Source organism: Salmo trutta, chromosome 24 (genome assembly GCF_901001165.1).
Source record: "Salmo trutta chromosome 24, fSalTru1.1, whole genome shotgun sequence".
NCBI lineage: Eukaryota > Metazoa > Chordata > Actinopteri > Salmoniformes > Salmonidae > Salmo > Salmo trutta.
Genome location: NC_042980.1, coordinates 31,066,342 through 31,089,000, shown reverse-complemented (window position 1 = coordinate 31,089,000; position 22,659 = coordinate 31,066,342). Strand labels below are relative to the sequence as shown.

General features: G+C 44.5%; 1 protein-coding gene across 2 annotated transcripts; it reads left to right on the top strand.

Annotated features, from left to right (window-relative positions):
- Positions 1–1,892: 1,892 nt before the first annotated feature.
- Positions 1,893–22,454, top strand: LOC115161091 (serine/threonine-protein kinase LATS2). Of its 2 annotated transcripts, XM_029711827.1 has the most exons (9): positions 1,893–2,145; positions 9,149–9,788; positions 15,506–15,638; positions 16,301–17,823; positions 18,196–18,438; positions 18,576–18,915; positions 19,083–19,265; positions 19,371–19,477; positions 19,599–22,454. In XM_029711827.1, the coding sequence occupies exons 2-9, from the start codon at positions 9,432–9,434 to the stop codon at positions 20,118–20,120; spliced, it is 3,408 nt and encodes a 1,135-aa protein (XP_029567687.1). In that variant the 5' UTR covers positions 1,893–2,145; positions 9,149–9,431; the 3' UTR covers positions 20,121–22,454. The 2 variants fall into 2 exon arrangements, with proteins under 2 accessions (XP_029567687.1, XP_029567688.1); XM_029711828.1 differs by lacking the exons at positions 1,893–2,145; positions 9,149–9,788 and adding an exon at positions 14,205–15,074.
- The last annotated feature ends 205 nt before the right edge of the window (positions 22,455–22,659 follow it).

Below are 22,659 nucleotides of genomic sequence, written 5' to 3'. Positions count from 1 at the left end.
TGGAATGTGCGTTTAAGAATGTGACATTTCAGAATAATAGTAGAGAGAATGATTTATTTCAGCTTTTATTTCTTTCATCACATTCCCAGTGGGTCAGAAGTTTACATACACTCAATTAGTATTTGGTAGCATTGCCTTTAAATTGGTTAACTTGAGTCAAATGTGTCGGGTAGCCTTTCACAAGCTTCCCACAATAACTTGGGTGAATTTTGGCCCATTCCTCCTGACAGAGCTGGTGTAACTGAGTCAGGTTTGTAGGCCTCCTTGCTCGCACACACTTTTTCAGTTCTGCCCACAAATGATCTATAGGATTGAGGTCGGGGCTTTGTGATGGCCACTCCAATACCTTGACTTTGCTGTCCTTAAGCCATTTTTCCACAACTTTGGAAGTATGCTTGGGGTCATTGTCCATTTGGAAGACCCATTTGCGACCAAGCTTTAACTTCCTGACTGATGTCTTGAAAAGTTGCTTCAATATATCCACAAAATGTCATTTCTTATGATGCCATTTATTTTGTGAAGTGCACCAGTCCCTCCTGCAGCAAAGCACCCCCACAACATGATGCTGCCACCCCCGTGCTTCACGGTTGGGATGGTGTTCTACGGCTTGCAAGTTTCCCCCTTTTTCCTCCAAACATAATGATGGTCATTATAGCCAAACAGTTATATTTTTGTTTCATCAGACAAGAGGACATTCCTCCAAAAAGTACGATCTTTGTCCCCATGTGCAGTTGCAAACCGTAGTCTGGCTTTTTTATGGCGGTTTTGGAGCAGTGGCTTCTTCCTTGCTGAGCGGCCTTTCAGGTTATGTCGATATAGGACTCGTTTTACTGTGGATATAGATAGTTTGTACCTGTTTCCTCCAGCATCTTCACAAGGTCCTTTGCTGCTGTTCTGGGATTGATTTGCACTTTTCGCACCAAAGTACATTCATCTCTAGAAGACAGAACACATCTCCTTCCTGAGCGGTATGACTCCAACCTAAATGTATGTAAACTTCCGACTTCAACTATATATATATATATATATATATATATATATATACATTTTTGTTGTTAGACAGAAGACTATACAATTACCAGGAACTTTGTGATTTTAATTGAGGAAATCTGTTCCCAAGTATCTGTTCCCAAGAGGGATATGTGAACGTATCCCAATGTAATCAAGGCTTTGTTAACTACTATATCTGTTTTTTTGGGCTTCTTGCGGTCAAGTTGCAGTGTAGGCCTACAAATTATTTATAATTATGTTCCAGCCCGACCATCCTCTCAAGACAAAATTGGGGACACTTGCCCTAGAGGCACTAATTCCTCCAATTTTAAAGTGCGTTGGACATTCCACACATAAGGTGCAAAAAAGAAAAGCTGATCTACCCAACTCTGATTGAAGGGATCTCTAGAGTTAGCCATCTCTGAGACCAGGTCTGGTATCTGGTACATCTAAATAGAAACTCTGAAACAGCCTGGTCGACCTTGGGGGCAATAGCATACACCATGTTTTGCAGATAGACCAACATTGTTTATATAGACAGTAAAATGTACAGGACCTAAAACCGACCCCTGTTGGACACCTTTCACCTCGTCCATACCAATTGCAGACAATCTTTGAATCAATAAATAGTGGTTAACAGTATCGAAAGGCCTTCCATGATGCAAACTGTCAGCATCCTGGCCTTTGATGTCAAGGGTTATTGGTTGTGTTTATTTGACTATGAAAATAAAATATATATATGAAATAGTTTTGAGTGTTCGGATTCTGCATAAAAATGTACACATTTTGTTTTACAGTGGTTTTGCCATAGACATTAAAACCAGTGTTTTTGCTGGATGCAAGAATCAATGCCAAGTTTTATTAGGAAGCTCCGCCTAGAATATGTGCGGTGCTGACGTGCATTGGTCCCTCACGTGACTCCAGGAATGTTAACAATGCAGTAAGTGTCCAACTTTGTACTGCATTCTAATTCTGCCTGTAGTTGGGAGAAAATGGAGTCTCTTCTCATGATATTTACTCGGGCCTACCGTTGAGGAAGTTCGATACATTATCGTATGGATTGTGCAACAAAGGATTGGATATAAAGTTTTCCCGAAAAGCATATTTGGTTGGATTCTTTCTCGGATTAAAGCTGAATGATACTTCTATCACATGGTAAGTTCAAATCTTCATCATATTTTGGGAAAGCCTAACTATTTTGATGAAAACACAAAGATAAATGTTCTTTTCAGTACTGACATTTATGTAAATTGAAGATAAAGCCTCGGATTTCTTCCAACGCGACTAGCTTTCGGCCAGAGGAAGAGACTGCTGGGACTGAAATTCTCCCTACATTGGAATGTCGGGCTGCTCCAGGCTGCAGAGTTGCGCTCCGATCGGCCGATAGATCTTAAAACTTCCAGCGCAAAGTTGAGAAGGCCCCACAATTTTTTTCAGTCTCGAAATGTTCTAATTAATCACAACCTTTATAAGAAAACCCATGACGTCATCAATGTGTTTAGGATATTGAAACAAATTTCATTTTACAATGGTTTTGTTTTCACTAAAGCCTAGGATGGGAGGGGGTCTTAAGCGTGGCAAAATAATATTTAAATGACGTGTTAAAAGTGTTAAGATGTACCTTTGAAACACGAATGTGCCTTAAAATGTTTCTTTGAGATGAATATGGATTCTTAGGATGTTTCTGGTTGCATTAAATGTTTGGTGAATTATTAAATTCCATAATCGTCTCTCATTCTGTAAACGGGCAGCAAATAGTCTGTCTTTTTGTGTGATGTGCACCATTGTTCTTAATGTCCAGATTTTTGTTATGATGCTGTTTGATAAACTTTTGAATAACAGAAACTTCTCACTGATTGTTTATTAAGTTTGGACATTTTATTTCAGTAACTTATAATGGAATAACTTTCTAGATAAATACTTGTTTTAAACTGCCACAATTTAACTGTTTTAAGAGTAGTTTGCGTAGTGTATCCCAAATTATCAGTCCAGTACAGCAGGCTAATAGATTGGCACTGACGCAACCATGCGTTTCATTCAGGTGTTCAATAACACACGAGGTTCAAGGTAGGATCCTTGTTCTAGCTCTACCTTTAAACAACATAACAGGCACACAAATAATGTTACAAAAATGTTAATATAGGCTAGATAATAAAAAATGACTGTTTTTGCAGGTATTACAATGAATAGCCCATTGGTTTTATTGTGACTGTAGCATACATTTTTAAAAGTCATTCTAACCGGATCAGATGTTATCTATTGGTATAAGCCTGTGAGTATTGATTGTATTGATAAGACTGGCTTATTGTATTACAGTATGTGTTACTGTCTGGGAATCTGACTTGAATTCAATAGAATTAATGTGTAACATTTCATTGCAAACCTACATCTCACGTTAGGAGATCAGGTATTAGCCTGAGTATTTGTTTACATTATTGACTTTTTGATTAAAATAACTTGAATCAAAGTAATCTCTTCAAAATAAATATACTTTCATTCCAACCTAAATCTAGGTTGGCTCTACAGCAACCGCTTCAATGTGATGAGTAGTAGCATTCAAGGTAACTTGTTTCTGTTTTACATGTTTGAAAGGATCTCTGTACTTCTCTGTTACCGTTGTGTGACTTGTGTGTCCACATGTAATCAAATATTGGATCCCAACCACAACCACTCAGACATTAGTATCAGGCATTGCAGACTGAGGACCTCATTGGTAACGACAGGCCAGGGCATTTCCATCTAAAAGGACCTGTGAGCACCAATTGGGTGTCAAATGAAAGCTAAGAGTATACTTTTGAGAAATTATATTTACATTTTTCAACCATGTTCCATCCCAAACATTAGGAAAAGGCAAAGGCTTTGATTTCTGGTAAAACAGGTGTAAAGGGGGTCTTAGACAACATCTACCAGAAATAGTCTTAAAAGGTATCATACATGCATCAACACACAATAATGTTGAAGTAAAGACCCCTGTCACGAATATCAACTCTTATATTTAGTTTTGGAGAAGTGATTTGCCTTCTGTAAGTTTAAGAAACATTGCTTTGTGCCTTGTAATTTTCTCACAAAAACCTGTATCTTTAAGATAGTTTCTAATTTCTCTCCCTCATGAGGAGGGAGGATAATGACATTTTACAGAAGTAACAATTAAAGGTAGGCATACCAATTTGTTAGTATTTTATTTACAGTACCAGTCAAGTTTGTACACACCCCACTCATTCAAGGGTTTTTCTTTATTTTTTACTATTTTCTACATTGTAGAATAATAGTGAAGACATCAAAACTATGAAATAACACATGGAATCATGTAGTAACCAAAAAAGTGTTAAACAAATCAAAATATATTTTATATTTGAGATTCTTCAAAGTAGCCACCCTTTGCCTTGATGACAGCTTTGCACACTCTTGGCATTCTCTCAACCAGCTTCATGAGGAATGCTTTTGCAAAAGTCTTGGAGTTCCCACATATGCTGAGCACTTGTTGGCTGCTTTTCCTTCACTCTGTGGTCCAACTCATCCCAAACCATCTCAATTGGGTTGAGGTCAGGTGATTGTGGAGGCCAGATCATCTGATGCATCACTCCATCACTCTCCTTCTTGGTCAAATAGCCCTTACACAGCCTGGAGGTGTGTTGGGTCATTGTCCTGTTGAAAAACAAATGATAGTCCCACTAAGCTCAAACCAGATGAGATGGCTTATTGCTACAGAATGCTGTGGCAGCCATGCTGGTTAAGTGTGCCTTGAATTCTAAATAAATCACTGACAGTGTCACCTACAAAGCACCATCACACCTCCTTGTCCATGTTTCACGGTGGGAACTACACATGCAGAGATCATTCGTTCATCTACTCTGCATCTCACAAAGACATGGCGGTTGGAACCAAGAATCTCAAATTTGGACTCATCAGACCAAAGGACAGATTTCCACCAGTCTAATGTCCATTGCTCGTGTTTCTTGGGCCAATCAAGTCTCTTCTTCTTATTGGTGTCCTTTAGTAGTGGTTTCTTTCCAGCAATTCGACCATAAAGGCCTGATTCATGCAGTCTCCTCTGAACAGTTTAAGTTGAGATGTGTCTGTTACTTGAACTCTATGAAACATTTATTGGGGCTGCAATCTGAGGTGCAGTTAACTCTAAATAACTTATCCTCTACAGCAGAGGTAACTCTGGGTCTTCCATTCCTGTGGCGGTCCTCATGAGAGCTAGTTGCATCATTAGCGCTTGATGGTTTTTGCGACTGCACTTGAAGAAACGTTCAAAGTTGTTGAAATTTTCCCGAATTGACTGACCATCATGTCTTAAAGTAATGATGGACTGTTGTTTCTCTTTGCTTATTTGAGCTGTTCTTGCCATAATATGGACTTGGTCTTTTACCAAATAGGGCTATCTTCTGTATACCAACCCTACTTTGTCACAACACAACTGATTGTCTCAAACACATTAAGAAGGAAAGAAATTCCACAAATTAACATGGCACACCTGTTAATTTAATTGCATTCCAGGTGACTACCTCGTGAAGCTGTTTGAGAGAATGCCAAGAGTGTGCAAAGCTGTCATCAAGACAAAGGGTGGCTACTTTGAAGAATCTCAAATATAAAATATATTTTGATTTGTTTAACAATTTTTTGTTTTGGTTACTACATGATTCCATATGTGTTATTTCATGGTGTTGATGTCTTCCCTATTATTCTACAATGCAGAAAATAGAATGCAGAAAAACCCTTGAATGAGTAGTTGCGTCCAAACTTTTGACTGTTTATGAATTATTAAGTGATTAAAACTCGTAATTCTGTTAACAAATCGGTAACGGAATTACCAAAATATCAGTATCAGAATTACTGCAACTGAATTGGCTACAATGGGAAATCATAAGTCACAAACCACAGTTGGGTGACCTGCTAATGTCCTCCCTTCCACTGGCATGCTGTTATGTTCCGCTCATAGCGGTTTTCTTACTCTTTCTGCCGTCTGGTGGTAAAAGCAATACTAAAAACAGTCTGGACAACCTCTTTTTCTCTCTCATTGTGTTAATGTCACCTCTGGTTCATACTGACACCTACCATGACACCTAACACCTACCCTCTATCCATTTACTGTAACAAGCATCCTCACCCACTGATCACCGACCAACACAGGACGTCCATGGACATTGAAAAGTGGTTAAAATTTGGTCGGTCCGCCCTGGCCGGACCAAATCTGAACCATTCATAGACATCTATGTTTCACAAGTTTGGACAGCAGAGTAAAGTAGAGAATAGTACAGTCAAGAAAAGTAGAGTTCCCTACGGTATAGTAGAGCACACTAGAGTACAGGGTAGCACTCTATTTGAATAGTTTATCTGTAGATGCTGTACAGACTCAGTAACATTTCAGCATCTACTAACCCTAACCTTAACCCTTATCCTAACCCTACACTTGACGTAACCCTTACCCTAGCCCTAACCTTAACCCTTAGCCTAACCCTTATTCTATACCTGACCATAACCTTAGCAAACAGTTGCTTATCAACAGATAGTTTGTTGACAGTATGACCATCTGTAAAGCATCTACAAATGGACTATCCAGACTATCCAAATAAAGTGTGACTGAGTACTGTATAATGTACTGTTCTGATCATATCTATTGTACTGTATGTTTGTAATGTCCAAACTTGTGAAACACAGATGTCAATGATTCAGATTTGGTCTGGTCCGGACCAACCAAATGTGATCTTTTTTTGGTGGGAGAGCTCATTAGAATAATAGCCAGTGTGTAGAATAATACCCAAACATGCAATAAGGATATTACATATTTCTACCTTTCTGTACCTAGTTAGCATACATCACCATGAAGAGAATGATATTCATGTCCATAATTATGCATTTCTGTATAGTACAGATCAGGGACCCATGATGGAATTTGGTTATCGGATGTAAATCCACTTCACCCACTGTAGTTAAATAACCAGAATATACTTTAAACTCGAGGTGACATGTCATAGCTGACACCATGTTCTTTCTGCAGATATATTTGAATCCTAGTCAATTTTCACAGTCAGTCTCTGTCCAGATGGTTCAGAAATGGACCCCAAACCTTGAGAAATCTGCTGGAGGAGTTGGTCCTAAAAAAAAAAAAAATTTTTCCAAATGAATGGTGTTAGTCATTTCTGCTAGCCATCTACTGAAGCAAGGGGGGGAGGGTCACTTCCATTCTGTGGGGATATTTTTTTGTTGCAGCAACCATTCCAAACGTCAGAGCCAGTTGTTTCTCATAGGAGATCCTGTGTGATTAACAGTACAGGTGTCTCTAATCAGGCAGATAGGCCTTTTGCTTGATAAAATAAAAAAATGATTTTATTATCCTTGTGAGCAAATTTTGTTTGTGGCTCTGTGCATACATAAAAACACATAAGCATAGAGGAGGACATATACAGGTAGAAAAGTGCAGTTCATGAGTGATCAATGATTAATCTGTACACTATATACACTATACACATCAGTACTATGTCAGCTACCATTCTAACTGCTGACCAGAAGCTGGTCCTACTGGTGTTTTTTAAACATTCAGGAGACCATGTCTCTACCCTCCTCTGTCTGTTGTTCTTTAGGGGAAATCCATGTTTCTGTTGTTTCTTTTGGTCCTCTCTGCCCCGTGATGGAATGATATGAGCTTTCTTGTCGTTACTTGTGGAATGGAATGCTCTATGGGTCGACGCGGCGCTCAAAGCATCACAAGAATGGGAACTGAGGCTACAGATTCTGGAGATTGGGCAACTTGTTGTGGAGCTTGGCACTACCGTCCCAAATATGTGTTTGTTTCAGAAAACTCTCTAGACTCACAGTGAGTGCTGTGATTGTGTCAGAAAACGCCTCAAACATCCAAACCCCAAAAATGCCTTTTTCAACCCATGATGAGAGAGTGTGTGTGAGAGTAGTGTCCTGATTTAGATGGACCAAGGGGATGCCGCTGTTCAAAGCTATCCCAGGCCTCAAGGCCTACCAAGCATACTGGTCTGGTGGTCTCTCAGTCCAAGCTAAACAACTCTATATTTGTCATTGTCATAATTGAAAATGTGTAATACGGTGTTGTACACCACAAAAGCTGTTACACGATTACACAGTGATAATGCATTGTTGTTGCCGCTTATTCTACGTGAGTGTGCACAGAGACATACTTAATTCACACCTCCTATATTCTGCCCCGGAGAGTAGCACTGCCACGATAGAATGTGGACAATGTTCTTGAAGATAAAACCGTAAAGGAGTGTTAATATTGGATCACACAGGAGCATTTCACACAGCCCCATACACTACCCACCACTGCGACCTGTACGCTCGCGTTGGTTGGCCCTCGCTTCATACTCGTCGCCAAACCCACTGGCTACAGGTCATCTACAAGTCTCTGCTAGCAAAAGCCCCGCCTTATCTCAGCTCACTGGTCACCATAGCAGCACCCACTCGTAGCACGCGCTCCAGCAGGTATATCTCACTGGTCACCCCCAAAGCCAATTCCTCCTTTGGTCGTCTTTCCTTCCAGTTCTCTGCTGCCAATGACTGGAACGAACTGCAAAAATCTCTGAAACTGGAGACTCATATCTCCCTCAACAGCTTTAAGCACCAGCTGTCAGAGCAGCTCACAGATCACTGCACCTGTACATAGCCCATCTGTAAACATCCCATCTATCTACCTACCTCATCCCCATACTGTATTTATTTATTTATTTATCTTGCTCCTTTCCACCCCAGTGTCTCTACTTGCACATTCATCTTCTGCACATCTACCATTCCAGTGTTTAATTGCTATATTGTAATTACTTCGCCACCATGGCCTATTTATTGCCTTAACTTACCTCATTTGCACTCACTGTATATAGACCTTTTGTTCTACTGTATTTTTGACTGTATGTTTTGTTTATTCCATGTGTAACTCTGTGTTGTTGTATGTGTCGAATTGCTATGCTTTATCTTGGCCAGGTCGCAGTTGCAAATGAGAACTTGTTCTCAACTAGCCTACCTGGATTAAATAAAGGTTAAATAAAAAAGAAATTTAAAAAAACACAGTGGATGAGACGTGTGTAACTAATATGACCCTATGCACCGTGACCACAACCCGACCACACACACCGTACCCTTACAGTGACAATTCAGTAACATTTTCTGTTCTGATCTTGCTCCACAGGCGCAGATGGGAGCCAGAACGGTTTGGGGCAAGGGTACCCTTGTCACCCCTTACATGACTTGGAATAAGGAGGAATGTGACCCCTAAAACACACACACCATGGCACGCCAGTGGGATTCCTATCAGTAGGAGCCAGCCACACAGAGACAAACAGTAATACACAGAGAGAAAGAGGAATCCCAATCTCACATATCTTTGCTCAGTTTAGGAGTGTGTGTGAGTGTGTCAGTTTTTGGGTGAGAATTATTTGAGTGGGTGTTCCTTAGACTAAAACGGGAGTGTCATGAGGCCCAAGACGTTTCCCGCTGCTCCGTACATGGGCAACACGCGCCAGCGCCTCCAGGAGATCAAGGAGGGGCTAAAGCAGCCGGCCAAGCTGATGAGCCAGGCCCTCCACGGGGGCAGCGCCCGGGGCGAGGGGGGCCGCGGGGCCGAAAGCAAGAGCAAAGACCCCGGCAGTCGCCAGCAGCAGCACCGGCCCCCTCAGAAGTTCAACAATTACCAGAATGCTCTTAGGGAGATCCGCAAGTCCCTCATGCCGTTTGCCAACGAGTCTGGACCCTCTTCTGGCTCTGCCCACTCTGCTGGAGATGTCAACCGACAGATGCTGCAGGAGCTGGTCAATGCTGGCTGTGACCAGGTGAGGACTGGGGAGTGTGTGTGTGTGTGTGTGTGTGTGTGTGCGCGCGCGCTTGCTCTTAAGTGGAAGAAACTGCTCTGGTCTGTATTAATGTCTCTGCTTGAATGCTGGTTCTATAGTCACGTGTGTTAGTAGCTAACATACAGTTACTCACTAATGTGGAGGTAGAAAGCCCCATTCACTGTCATAATAATTCAGTGATACACTACAACCTTTCTCTGCCAAGAGTACAGCACAATGGTTACATAATGCGGAGTGCAGAAATATCAGGCGAATTTAACAATCCGCTTGGCGCTGGTTTCTTTATCCTCTTTCGGAACGAGCGAGTGAACATCTTCACACCTGAGAGAGAATAGGAGAGGAAAAAAGAGAGAAGGAGAGGTTAGGAGATGGAAGAAGAGGACAGGTAGTGTTTCCGCAGGAAATTATGTCAGCTCATACATGCTCACCTTTCACCTAAAGAAATAAAGCCTTTACTATACTACTATAGTTCAGATATGGAAAGCCTTATTACAGGAAAATAAGCATATTCTATCATTGATATATATATCAGAGTATTTCCGAATAATACGGATCAGACTGTGCAATATAGTTCAATCGCTCTTTAAACACCCATAACTGGCCTAAGATCAGGTCATTTTTAAAGGGCTCAGCTTTGACTCTGTGTTTTAAAGCTCTTGGATTGGCCAGAGACCGGTCACTATAACCAGACTCAGTACTATGCCTTTGTGGTTGAAGGCTTCAGGACAGGCCTGAGTACAGGCCATGTGATTGCAGTACTCCAGCCCGTTGTCAGAGCTCTCTACGAGAGGTGGGTGTAGGAGTCAGGCGCAGGAGAGGAGTAGATGCAAAAAGTGTTTAATGAGTCCATCCAAAACATACAGGCCCAGGACCTAAATACACAGTCCGTGAACACCCCTAGAAATAACAATCTCGGGAAAAACCTGAATGAATATACATGAACAAAAATAACGTTGCCCAACATAGAAACAGGGAAATGAAAATAAACCCGCACGAAACAAAGCGGGTAGGGAGAAAATAAATAACCACACTAATTAACCTAAACAAGAAACAGGTGCACAATCAAAACAGACAAGACCAAACGAAAAAGAAAAAAGGATCGGTGGCAGCTAGTAGACCGGCGACGACGACCGCCGAGCACCGTCCGAACAGGGAGAGGAGCCACCTTCGGTGGAAGTCGTGACACCCGTGCACAAAACTACTGAGAAACCCTCCTCGGACACCAGCACAGTGGAATTATGAGCTGTTACTTCAGAGAGAGAGGGAGAGCGAGAGAGATGCAAGCCACATCAATAAACATATTGATTTGAGTTATCAGAAAGCTGTTGTGTGCTTGCAGGTGTCCTTCGGTATGGCTTGATCTTGTTCTTGTTAGTACACACAGATTTTTACTGCTCCTGTAGGACTAGGAATGTGTAGATAGTTTGTGTATAGTTAGTGTGTAGTTAGCATGTAGTAATAGCGTAGTTAGTGTGTAGTTACAGTGTAGTAAGTGTGGTTTGGCCTCTAGTTCCTCTGAATGGCTCAGACCGGAGAGAGAGAGAGAGAGAGAAAGAGGGAGCACTGTCAATTCCACCAGGAAGTGGCGATTCAATGGTAGCAGGGTGGAACAGTTCCATCTGCTCCCATCGTGTCGCCACAGACAATCTGGCCACGTTCTCTCGCTGTCTGTCTGTCTGTCTGTCTGTCTCTCTCTTTCTCTCTTTCTCTCTCTCTCTCTCTCTCTTTCTGTCAGTGTGTCTCTGTCTCTCACTTTTTCTTTCGCTCCCCTCTTATCTCTCTGTCTGTCTCTCTTTCTGTATTCTATATTCCATTTATTCTCCTCTCATTAGCTTTATATATTTATTTGTTGCGTTTATAGACACAAGCAGAAGGATAAACTGACAATGAAAATAATTGGACACATTTATGTTGTACAGGCAAAACATTTCTCTCTTTTCCTGCCTACGGATTTTGATACTGTATAGGTAATGGTGTCTCAATGAGCGATGCGGCAGTCACCTGTCACTGTAAGTATGTGTTTGTCCTAGGGCTGTGTCCACTGAGCGGACCACTGAGCGTTGGCCCTTGTTTTCCCAACATTCCACAGCCGTAATGGCCGCCGTAGTGAGTGGCCCATTTGGTCTCAACCCACCTCCACCCCCACGGGCCCTCTGGCCTGATTCTTACCAGACGCGCCGCCTCCTCTCCTCCTCCAGCCACAAGTTACACAACGATGCGGCGTGTTACATAATCACCGTAAAGGAGGGAATGTTTTGGTGGGGAAACGAGGGGGGACCGCCGGAGTGTGGAGGAGCTCTTTCCTCTCCTCTGCCACCTTCCTGGCAGTGTACAGCGGCTCCAGTATTACTGTATTATGGGCCGGCCGGCCGCGCGAAATGGAATGGAGACAGGAATCTTATGCACGCTAAGCGTATTAAACCGCCGACGTATGAAACGACGTGGCTGCCGCGTTTATTTAACAATGGACATTGTGTGTGTGTGTGTGTTTGTGTGTGTGTGTGTGTGTGTGTGTGTGTGATTAATAGAAGGAGAAGATGGCGGAACACTATCTGTTGTTCCACAGGCCTATTGATGTCGCTCTCTCTCGGCCTGTCCATCCAGACTCCGCTCTCTAAAGGTTCTCATATGGGTTTCATTTCCCATAGTGGAATGTGTTGCAGAATTAGGTCAAAGTGAAAACGAATATAAAAAAACAGCCTTCCTCTCAGAGTAAGAGTTGAGTGTGTGTGCATACTGTCAGTGCCGTCCGAGATGTTTTGGCATGTGATTGTGTTTGGGATAACTCCTTGGCTTGTGGCTGTAACCATTATGACAAGGGTGCAAATGTGGCGGAGGATATTGTAGGCTGGAAGCCACATAAGAGTCAAGAAGACAAACATACAGAGAGGAGAGGGTAAGCGAGAGACTGAGAAAGAGAGGAGGAAGAAGAGAAATGGTAGGCTGGACAATAGAACGAGTCAACATTCACCCAAGGCTGAAAAATGGCAAAAGAATGTTGGCTAAGTTGAAACACTAGTGCGAGCCCATAGCAAATTAACGGAATGAAACGTTCGCAGAGCCACTTCTGACTTCTGATGCTTAGAATTCTATTTTGCCTAAATGGCACCAAAAAATGTATCCCTTTTTATTTTACCACTACAATCTGTTCTTAGGACGAAACTGAAATGAACAACTTGTGTAGAAAGTAAACATCCGCACCTCGATGGTGCCAAGTGTGCTTATGTCTGCATAACGAGGAAGTATGGAAAACATTTCTGGTCTAGCGATCGATGACAATGGAGTACGCTGCCGAGCCTTACATAATTAGAAAGAGGAGATTCTCACGATTAAAATGGTGTCCAATTTGAAAAAATCTAAATATACACATTGCGAGAGATACCTATATTTCCCTATAGGAAACAATGGGACGATCTCAGAGTTCAAGGAGTCATTTTTTGTTGTTGTTTGCATTTTAACTACCAGCAACTTGGGCAGTTCTCATTGCCAACAATAGCAAAGCAGGCATTGCAAAATTGAACAATAAGCTGGGAATAGAACGTTCGGAAGGAGAGTTGGTGCCACGGTGCTCAATAGAACTAATCGGAGCTGGCAGGGCGAAAAATGCCCTAAAATAAGGCCTGTTTTTTGTGATTACTTCAAAACTACGGCAAGCAGCTGGGACATATGGTAATATTATGAAACTGGGCTCCATGGCGGATGCAATGAACTCATTTCTATCAGAAAAAAGCATTGTTGAAAATGTAATGTGTCCAGCCTAGAAATGGAAAGTCAGACACCGAAAAATACAGATTTCCAAATATCTGCAATTCTTTGCTTCCTGGCTTGTGGAATGTTGGGAACATCTGTCACCATGACATTGGAGGTCAGAGTTGGAACGCAACGCACCACCAGGCTGTCCACAGCAGCCAGCCTCCACCCAGTTTCGTTCTCGGCACAGAGTAGAGAAGGAGAGGGAGGGAGGGAGGGAGGGGGAGAGAGAAAGGGGAAGAGAAGAATGGGAGGGGGCGAGAAAAGCAATAGACAGAGAGGAAGGGCGAGAGAGTGAGCAAGAGAGAAATAAACTTAGGAAAGGATAAGGGGGAGAGAAAAAGCGAGATGGAGGTTTCTGAGGGAGTGAAGCCTCCACATTAGCATGGAAACCAGGCAGCTAGTCAGCACTCTCTTTTAGCTATGGTGGAATCCAACACACAGACCCAGGCCAGTCACCATAGAGTGACCATGAACAGACATGAATGTTTATATTTGGTTTCCTGTGTGTACGCGTGCATGCACGTGTGTGTGTGTGTGTGTGTGTGTGCTAGTATGTGAGCAGCGCTAGTGGGGGTGTGCAAATGTGTGTGTCTTATGAGTGAGGGAGAGGGAGGGAGGGAAAGAGTGTATTTTGGTTCAGTGGTATGGGCAGGCCCACTCTCAGATGGACACACATACTCACACACATACACAAACACACAGAATGTGTACAATATCTGTGGCTCCAGCGTTTCCTGGCTCTGAGAGCTGAAAGTGCCCACTGTTGCTATGCAGCCCTGTTTTTAAACACATTTATGTTTGACTAAGTTTCCTCCCTGCAAATGAAAGCACTCGGTCGGTCTCAGAATCTGTTGACACGGAATGGCTGCATTATACCGTTTAAACTAGTTTAAAGTCCACTTCAGTCCACTTATGGAAATTGCCTTAGCCCTAGTTTATTTCCTTGATTAATGTATATGTTTTAAACAACAACCATTAAGTAGCCATTTCAGATGAGCAGTAGTATTTGGTTGGAGTTCTCTAACTGACCAGCGGAGGCGGTGTGGGCTGAATGCCTGTCTTGACTGAGGGTCATTTCGAGTGAGGTCATATGCTATTCAGGGATATTTCCTCATGTAGGTGTCTGTCGCCTAGTTAAAGAACGGTCACAGCTTGTGTCATGTTTATTTTCACCTCTCACTCACTGATGTTGAATGACTGTTGTTGTTTGTACTCTGCCTATCAGCCAGTGTGAAAATAGCAGGATAACCTGCATGATCATTATACAAAAACTAAAATAAGTCCTGGAGTATGGTTCTGAACTATCCCTGTAGAAGGTCCTTGTCATATAAATAGCCTACTATTGGAATGTTGAAAGAATGTTAAAGGTTGTATGTTCTCAGCTCTCTGTGTTCTTTGTTGTTGTGTGTGTGTGTGTGAGGCAGGCTCAGGAAGTGGCTGGTGCATGACCCCAGGAGAAGAGGATGCAGGTGCAAGGCCTGCTGGGGGGCTGTTTTTACCGTCACCTGATGTGTGCGTGGGTTACAATAGAAGAGACAATGACAATAGAAGACACTATACACTGTTTAGCTCTAAAATAATAGAGACAATGCAATCTGTTCCCCAAAATGAGATGGACGAGCTTCATCAGTCACATTGATTTACTCAATTAAGCAATAAGGCCCGAGGGGGTGTGGTATATGGCCAATATACCATGGCTAAGGGCTGTTCTTCGGATACAGCCCTTAGTCGTGGTATATTGGCCATATACCACAAATCCCTGAGGTGCCTTATTGCTATTATAAACTGGTTACCAATGTAATTAGAGCAGTAAAAATAAATGTTTTGTCATAACCGTGGTATACCCGTGATATACCACGGCTGTCAGCCAATCAGCATTCAGGGCTCGAACCACCCAGTTTATAATGTCTGTTAGACACCATTATTTGTTGTTTTGCCACCAGGAAATGGCGGTGCGGGCTCTGAAGCAGACGGGAAATAGAAACATTGAGGCTGCTCTGGAATACATCAGTAAGATGGGATACCTGGACCCACGCAATGAACTCATCGTCCGAATTATCAAGCAGACCTCGCCAGGTAACACAACCCATGCACATATATTCTAAATATATGCACAGAGTTTAAATTGCAATAAGCATATTAACTCAAATCAAATTGTATTGGTCACATACACATGGTTAGCAGATGTTATTGCGAGTGTTGCGAAATGCTTATGCTTCTAGATCCGACAGTGCAGCTGTATTTAACAGGTAATATATAAGAGCGTCTGCTAAATGACAAAAAAAAATGTAATTCCACAACAAAACCTAATACACACAATCTAGTAAAGGAATGGGATGAGAATATATAAGAATAAAATATATGGATGAGCAGTGACAGAGCGGCTAAGATTCAATAGATAGTAAAGAATAGATAGTTCCATTTATTAAAGTGGCCAATGATTTCAAGTCTGTAGGTAGGCAGCAGCCTCTCTGTGCTAGTGATGACTGTTTAACAATCTGATGGCCGCTTGGGGAAAGTGGTATTCCTGGTCATTGTGCTGGTTAGTTGAGGTCCCTCTGATATCCAATAGTTCTTCCCGGCTGTATGTAATAACACTTAAGGTTTTTCTGGGCTAACAATGTAAGAAATAATACATTAAAAAACAACAGTTTCCTAAGGACTTCAAGCGAAGCTGCCATCTCTATCGGCGCCATCTTGCCAGACAACTCACTCACCACTATAATTTCTGTCCACAGGCAAAGGGGGCATGCCAAACTCAATGGACCACAGACCACCATTGGAGGGAACAAGTGAGGGTGCCATGCCTCCCTACCACCAGATGGGGGCACCGATGTATGAGGGTGTTGGCTATGGGCCAGAGGGGCCCTACATGGGTGCCCCTCCTGTCATGAACTACATGATCCCCCCCTCTGGCACAGCACAGGGCCCTGCCATGGTTAACCCCATGGGACGCCCACCCAGTATTGGAGCCTACCCTCCATCCATGGCCGCCCAGAACAATCCAGGGAACCCCATGTACCCCCCAGGTGCCCCGCAAAAGGCCTACCCAGGCAGCATGGAGCAGGCCATGATTGGCTACAGTGTCCCTGGCCAGCCCCTGCAGCCCCAGGCACCAGGAGGCCCCATCCCCGTACCCCACTACGACTACGGCCACGGCCGGCCTCACATGATGGAGCCCTCGGGCTACGGCATCAAGAGGAGCGCATCCTTCCAGAACAAGATGCCACCGCTGGCGCCCGACAACTACGTCAACATGCAGGTTAAAGGGGCCATGGGCCAGAACGGGGGAGGGTACCCCCCTAACCTGTACCTACCGCCCCACTCACACCCCCGGCAGTCCAGCCCCACCTCACACCAGGTCCACATGATGTCCCGCTCGCCCGGTGGAGCTGCCGCCGCCATGGGGCCAGACTTCTCTGACCTCCCCCAGGGCCTGCTCACGCCCTCCAGAGCCAGTCTCAACCTGGACCTGTACGAGCAGCACCAGCACCACTGGGCCGGGCCCCAGGGGCCTGAGGGGGCCCCTCCAGCCAGGCAGCCCCAGCCTCAGGGGCCCTTCCGGGGAGAGGTGCGGGTCCCCAGCAGGACCAACTCCTTTAACAACCGCTCAGCGCCCCCCAATAACGTCCGGCCCACTTTGGTACCTCCAGCTCCTGGCAAGCAGGACCCGTCCCTGGGTCCACCCAACACCATCACGGCGGTGACTTCGCCCCCCATCCAGCAGCCAGTGAAGAGCATCCGGGTGATGAGGCCTGAGCCGAAGACAGCTGTGGGGCCGTGTCACCCTGGCTGGTTGGCTGCTCAGGAAGCATCTGAGCCCCTCGCCTACATGCCTGAAGAGGCCTACGCTCTGGAGCCTGCCCAGGAGCCCCGCTGTCCACCACCTCCCTACCCCAAAACCCTGCTCATATCTGGGGCTTCTTCAGAGGCAGGGCCCCTGGAGGCCTCAGACCTCAACACCCCTGCTAGGCCACATGGTGGTAGTGGAGGAGGAGGGGGAAAGGCAGAAGAGAGCCAGGTGAAAGAGAAGACCAAGTCTGGGAAAGGAGAGAAGGCAGTGAAGGACAAGAAGCAGATCCAGACATCGCCGGTGCCGGTGAGGAAGAACGGACGTGATCAGGAGAAGAGGGAATCGCGCATTAAAAGCTACTCACCCTTCGCCTTCAAGTTCTACATGGAGCAGCATGTGGAGAATGTGATGAAGACCCACCAGGAAAAACTGAACCGCAGGCTCCAGCTGGAGCAGGAGATGTCCAAGGTGAGACAGGGAGAGACCTAAAGGTTATGAATCTGAAGAATTATCCCTGAGGACCTGTGTTGTAGACAACAGCTAGATTACCCTAAATACCTAGAACAGCTTGTCCAAAACATTTAGAAAAACATTTACTCAGGGTTCAGTCCTTTTGACCTCCTTTTCAGACTGTTATGAAATACACAAAAAATAAAGCGTTTTATTAGTGAAGTAATATATTAGTGACTTGTTATCTTATATTAACAGTTAATGGAGACATTCAAAACATTAAACACTTCAAGATATATAAAATATAATATCATTGTAATAAGGCACATATACAGGATTTTACCAGGGCAGCGTATCCTCTTTATTTCTACATTCTTCCCCTTCCTCCAGGCTGGCCTATCAGAGGCGGAGCAGGAGCAGATGAGGAAGATGCTGAACCAGAAGGAGTCCAACTACAACCGTCTGCGCCGGGCCAAAATGGACAAGGCCATGTTTGTCAAGATCAAGACACTGGGCATCGGGGCCTTCGGCGAGGTGTGCCTGACCCGCAAGGTGGACACGGGAGCCCTGTACGCCATGAAGATGCTGCGCAAGAAGGACGTGCTCAACCGCAACCAGGTGGCCCACGTCAAGGTAAAGATGAATCCAGATCATCATGCTGAAGAGATGCTTCTGATGATGTTTCCATGTTATGTCGATGTTATTGTGACACCAAAGGCACATTTCTACATTTTGTGTGGACTGGACAATAAAGTGTTTCTAACCCTAAGGCTGAGCGTGACATCCTGGCGGAGGCAGACAACGAGTGGGTGGTGCGTCTGTACTACTCGTTCCAGGACCGCGACAGCCTCTACTTTGTCATGGACTACATCCCCGGAGGAGACATGATGAGCCTGCTGATCCGCATGGGAGTCTTCCCCGAGCCGCTGGCATGCTTCTACGTGGCTGAGCTGACCCTGGCGATTGAGAGTGTCCACAAGATGGGCTTCATCCACCGCGACATCAAGCCTGACAACATCCTCATCGACCTGGACGGACACATCAAGTTGACCGACTTTGGCCTCTGCACCGGCTTCCGCTGGACGCACAACTCCAAGTACTATCAGAAAGGTGAGTGTAACAGTATAGCTTCCGTCTAACTAACTAGCCATTTCACATCGGTTACATGAGCAGGGGAAAGACAAAGGACAAGTTTTTGCACTGTGTATATGCTGTTGTATAGACAGCTTTTACTTGATATGATATGATTGATATGTAATATCCTCTCCTCTCTCCAGGGAGCCACATCAGGCAGGACAGCATGGAGCCCAGTGACTTCTGGGACGACGTGTCCAACTGTCGTTGTGGCGACCGGCTTCAGACCCTGGAGCAGCGGGCAACACGGCAACACCAGCGCTGCCTGGCACACTCCCTGGTGGGTACGCCCAACTACATCGCCCCTGAGGTGCTGCTGCGCAAAGGTGAGGGCAATACTGGACATGGAGGAATGGAGTGGTCATACATTTGATAAATAAAGAAGCACATTGTGGTCTTGTTAGTGAGCGGTTGTGGTCTTATCCCTGCAGGGTACACCCAGCTGTGTGACTGGTGGAGTGTGGGAGTGATCCTGTTTGAGATGCTGGTGGGACACCCACCCTTCCTGGCCCCGACACCCACCGAGACACAGATAAAGGTTAGTCGTCTGTCGACTCACGGCTCAGCTAAACTACATGTGGAAATGCCATGTAACTAACCAATTGCAGCTCTGAAACATACTGTTTCCTCACGGTCTCCCCCTTCCCTTTCTTCTTCAGGTGATAAACTGGGAGAGCACGCTGCAGGTGCCCCCGCAGGTTAAGCTCAGCCCAGAGGCTGTTGACATCATCGGCCGTCTCTGCTGCTCCCCTGAGGAGCGTCTTGGGAGCAACGGCGCCGGCGAGATCAAGACTCACCCCTTCTTCGACCAGATGGACTTCTCCAGCAACCTGCGAACCCAGCCCGCCCCCTACCGGCCCAAGATAGCCCACCCCATGGACACATCCAACTTCGACCCGGTGGAGGAGGAGGGCGGTCCCGGGGCGTGGAGTGACAGCGGGGACAGCACACGGGCCTGGGAGACCCTCTGCACCCCACACGGGAAACACCCGGAGCACGCTTTCTACGAGTTCACCTTTCGCAGGTTTTTTGACGACAACGGCTGCCCCTTCCGCTACCCCAAGCCCCCTGAGATCAGCCACAGCCAGGCGCCTCCCAGCAGTAGCGGAGACAGCAGCATGGGCCCTGAGGAGGAAGAGGATGAGGAAGAGGAAGAGCAGGGGGAGCCTGTGTATGTGTAGAAGAGCCCAGACTGTTGGCTTTCTGACCCCCTCCCTCCCCCCCCCCACCCCTTCTCTCTCTCTCCAACAATCAACACTTAGCACCTGGGGCCCTGGCTACCAACTTCCTATCTACCACTGTTCTTCTCAGAGGTTTGTGTGTGTGTGTGTGTGTGTGTGTGTGTGTGTGTGTGTGTGTGTGTGTGTGTGTGTGTGTGTGTGTGTGTGTGTGTGTGTGTGTGTGTGTGTGTGTGTGTGTGTGTGTGTGTGTGTGTGCCTCTATACTTGTGTGTGTGTGTTTGAGAGACTGAGAACAGGACGACCTGACATCTGTTTAACAATTCAGACACTACTGTGTGGAATCTACAGCATGAGCAAAGACTACAATAAGAATCCCTGATCTGGGACCAAGAACAACTAACTGTACAAGGGCTAGGGATGGGATAATTTAAGCCAGAGGACTGTTCTGAAAGAAAACTAATCAGAACAGGAACAGATAGGTCTTCTATGGAAATTAAAGTATCCGCTGCGCTGTGGAGGTTTACAAAAGTGTTCAGATAAGAGTTTGACACTAGGAGTGTGACCATGCGTGGTCCTAGTACACTATCCCATTCCTTCGCCTTGGGTCTTAGAGATCTCTTCTTCCAGGTTAGCCTTACCCCAGGAAGTAACACACATACTTCCTGGACTTCAGGTTGGTCTGGACTGAATTAGCTGGTGGTAGAGGGGAAGAATGCAACACTTCTCACACAGCTGTGAAAAAATAAGTTACCAAAATACAAATTCACATGCGCACATGAACACTTTAAAGGATGGTTGAACTACACAATTTAGGAGGAAGCAATGGGGTTGCCCTCTGCAGCTAACCCCCCTAAAGCCTTGTGCATACCGATTGCGTAAAACTGTATGCGTTCCGACAGAAGTCCATTCATTTCAATGGGAGGCAATCCTCACCTCTGGGACTCATCTGCCGGACTCGGTTGCGATGCTTGTCGCTGCGTGCAGTGTGTCGCATGCATGTGTTGGATTTTTCCAACTTGTGCTGTTGCTTTGCCGTGCGGTATCAGGAACGGGAGTAGATAATCCACCGAAGAAGTTGCTAATATGTAGCTAATGTGTAGCATGATTATTTTTGTTATGATGCGGTGCATGGATTGCGAAGACTACGTCAAATTTACCGTACGGCAATGTAATAATGCAACCTGTGTGCACGCGGCGTAAGTTGCTGCATTTTTCAAAGTTAGAGTCTGACATGTAAGTCTAGGCATTCCCCAGCTGTGACTCCTACCTTTAGCTTCACACTAACTTATTTTCCAAATAGGAGATGTGGGATAAAGCCCACATGTGTTGTTCCCACTCACCCCTAAATCTCTTCAGGATTCTTTTTTGAGTATTAGAACTAGGGGAATGGTTGTGACGGGTAAATACTCGTAGCAACAACAACAAATTCCTTTGGTTGAAGTGCCAGCTGCCAGATACATGGATGACATTGTTAATCGATTCAGTCAATTCCACTCTCAATATTATTATGATGACTATGTTTTTTGAGCTAATTTTGCAGAGTTCTGAGGAAGGTGGACTGCAAGTGTGTAATCATTGCTTTGTTACAGATATGGATCTCATGATTACATACATACATCCACACAACACATACATTACACCTGCTCTAAGACTGTCATGTACAGTGACATTACTGGCGCCACGAACAGTGCATTTTAGCCTCCTTGACAAAAGCCCTCCTGCTAATCCACCACTTTCAAACATACACTCAGTATTATACAGGAGAAACACATTGGAGTGTCCACACAGTCTCCTCTGTCCATATGGAGACAGATGTGAAAACTCTATGTCAGAAACATATGTAATAGTATGACTATGTGCAATACAGAAAATACAATATATAGTTTTCTAAACACTTACAATTACCATTTTGACCTTGTAATACTGAAACACGCTATGTACAAATATACATTATATTGGTTTATATATTTTCCGTATAGTTACATGACCCAATGCTGCTTATTATTGTGATTTAATATTATTATTATTTACATTATTTCATTTATACGTACTTCTTTCCTTTTATGCAAGTGTGGGTTTGATTGCCAGTGTGTTTGGTTTGGAAAGTGACGAACTGTGTGTCTTCTAGAGGAATGTTGGTATGTATCTATCCACCGCAAGATGATGATGATCAGTGTTTGTGCAGAATAACGACAGCAGCTTTCCTACTCTGCAACCAGGCTGGCCCTGTGTGTAGGAGAGTAGGGCAGAAGAGACAGACATAGTGATAGAGAAAGAAAGATGCGTGTCAGAGACAAATTGAAAGCAAGGCAGGATTGGCTATAAAATGAAAAATAAATGAATGAATGAATAGCTTTCTCTATGTTACAAGAACAGGTGGCAAATGACAAAAACGTACACTACCAGTCAAAAGTTTGGACACACCTACTCATTCAAGGGGTTTTCTTTATTTTTACTATTTTCTACATTGTAGAATAACAGTGAAGACATCAAAACTATTAAATAACTACTTTGAAGAATCATCTAGTAACCAAAAAAG

Excerpts from the sequence above, each read along its gene's own strand:
- LOC115161091 (XM_029711827.1), top strand. The coding sequence starts at position 9,432 with ATGAGGCCCAAGACGTTTCCCGCTGCTCCGTACATGGGCAACACGCGC. Across the intron at positions 18,439-18,575 it reads ACCAGGTGGCCCACGTCAAG|GCTGAGCGTGACATCCTGGC; the intron begins GTAAAGATGAAT and ends TCTAACCCTAAG. Across the intron at positions 18,916-19,082 it reads CTCCAAGTACTATCAGAAAG|GGAGCCACATCAGGCAGGAC; the intron begins GTGAGTGTAACA and ends TCCTCTCTCCAG.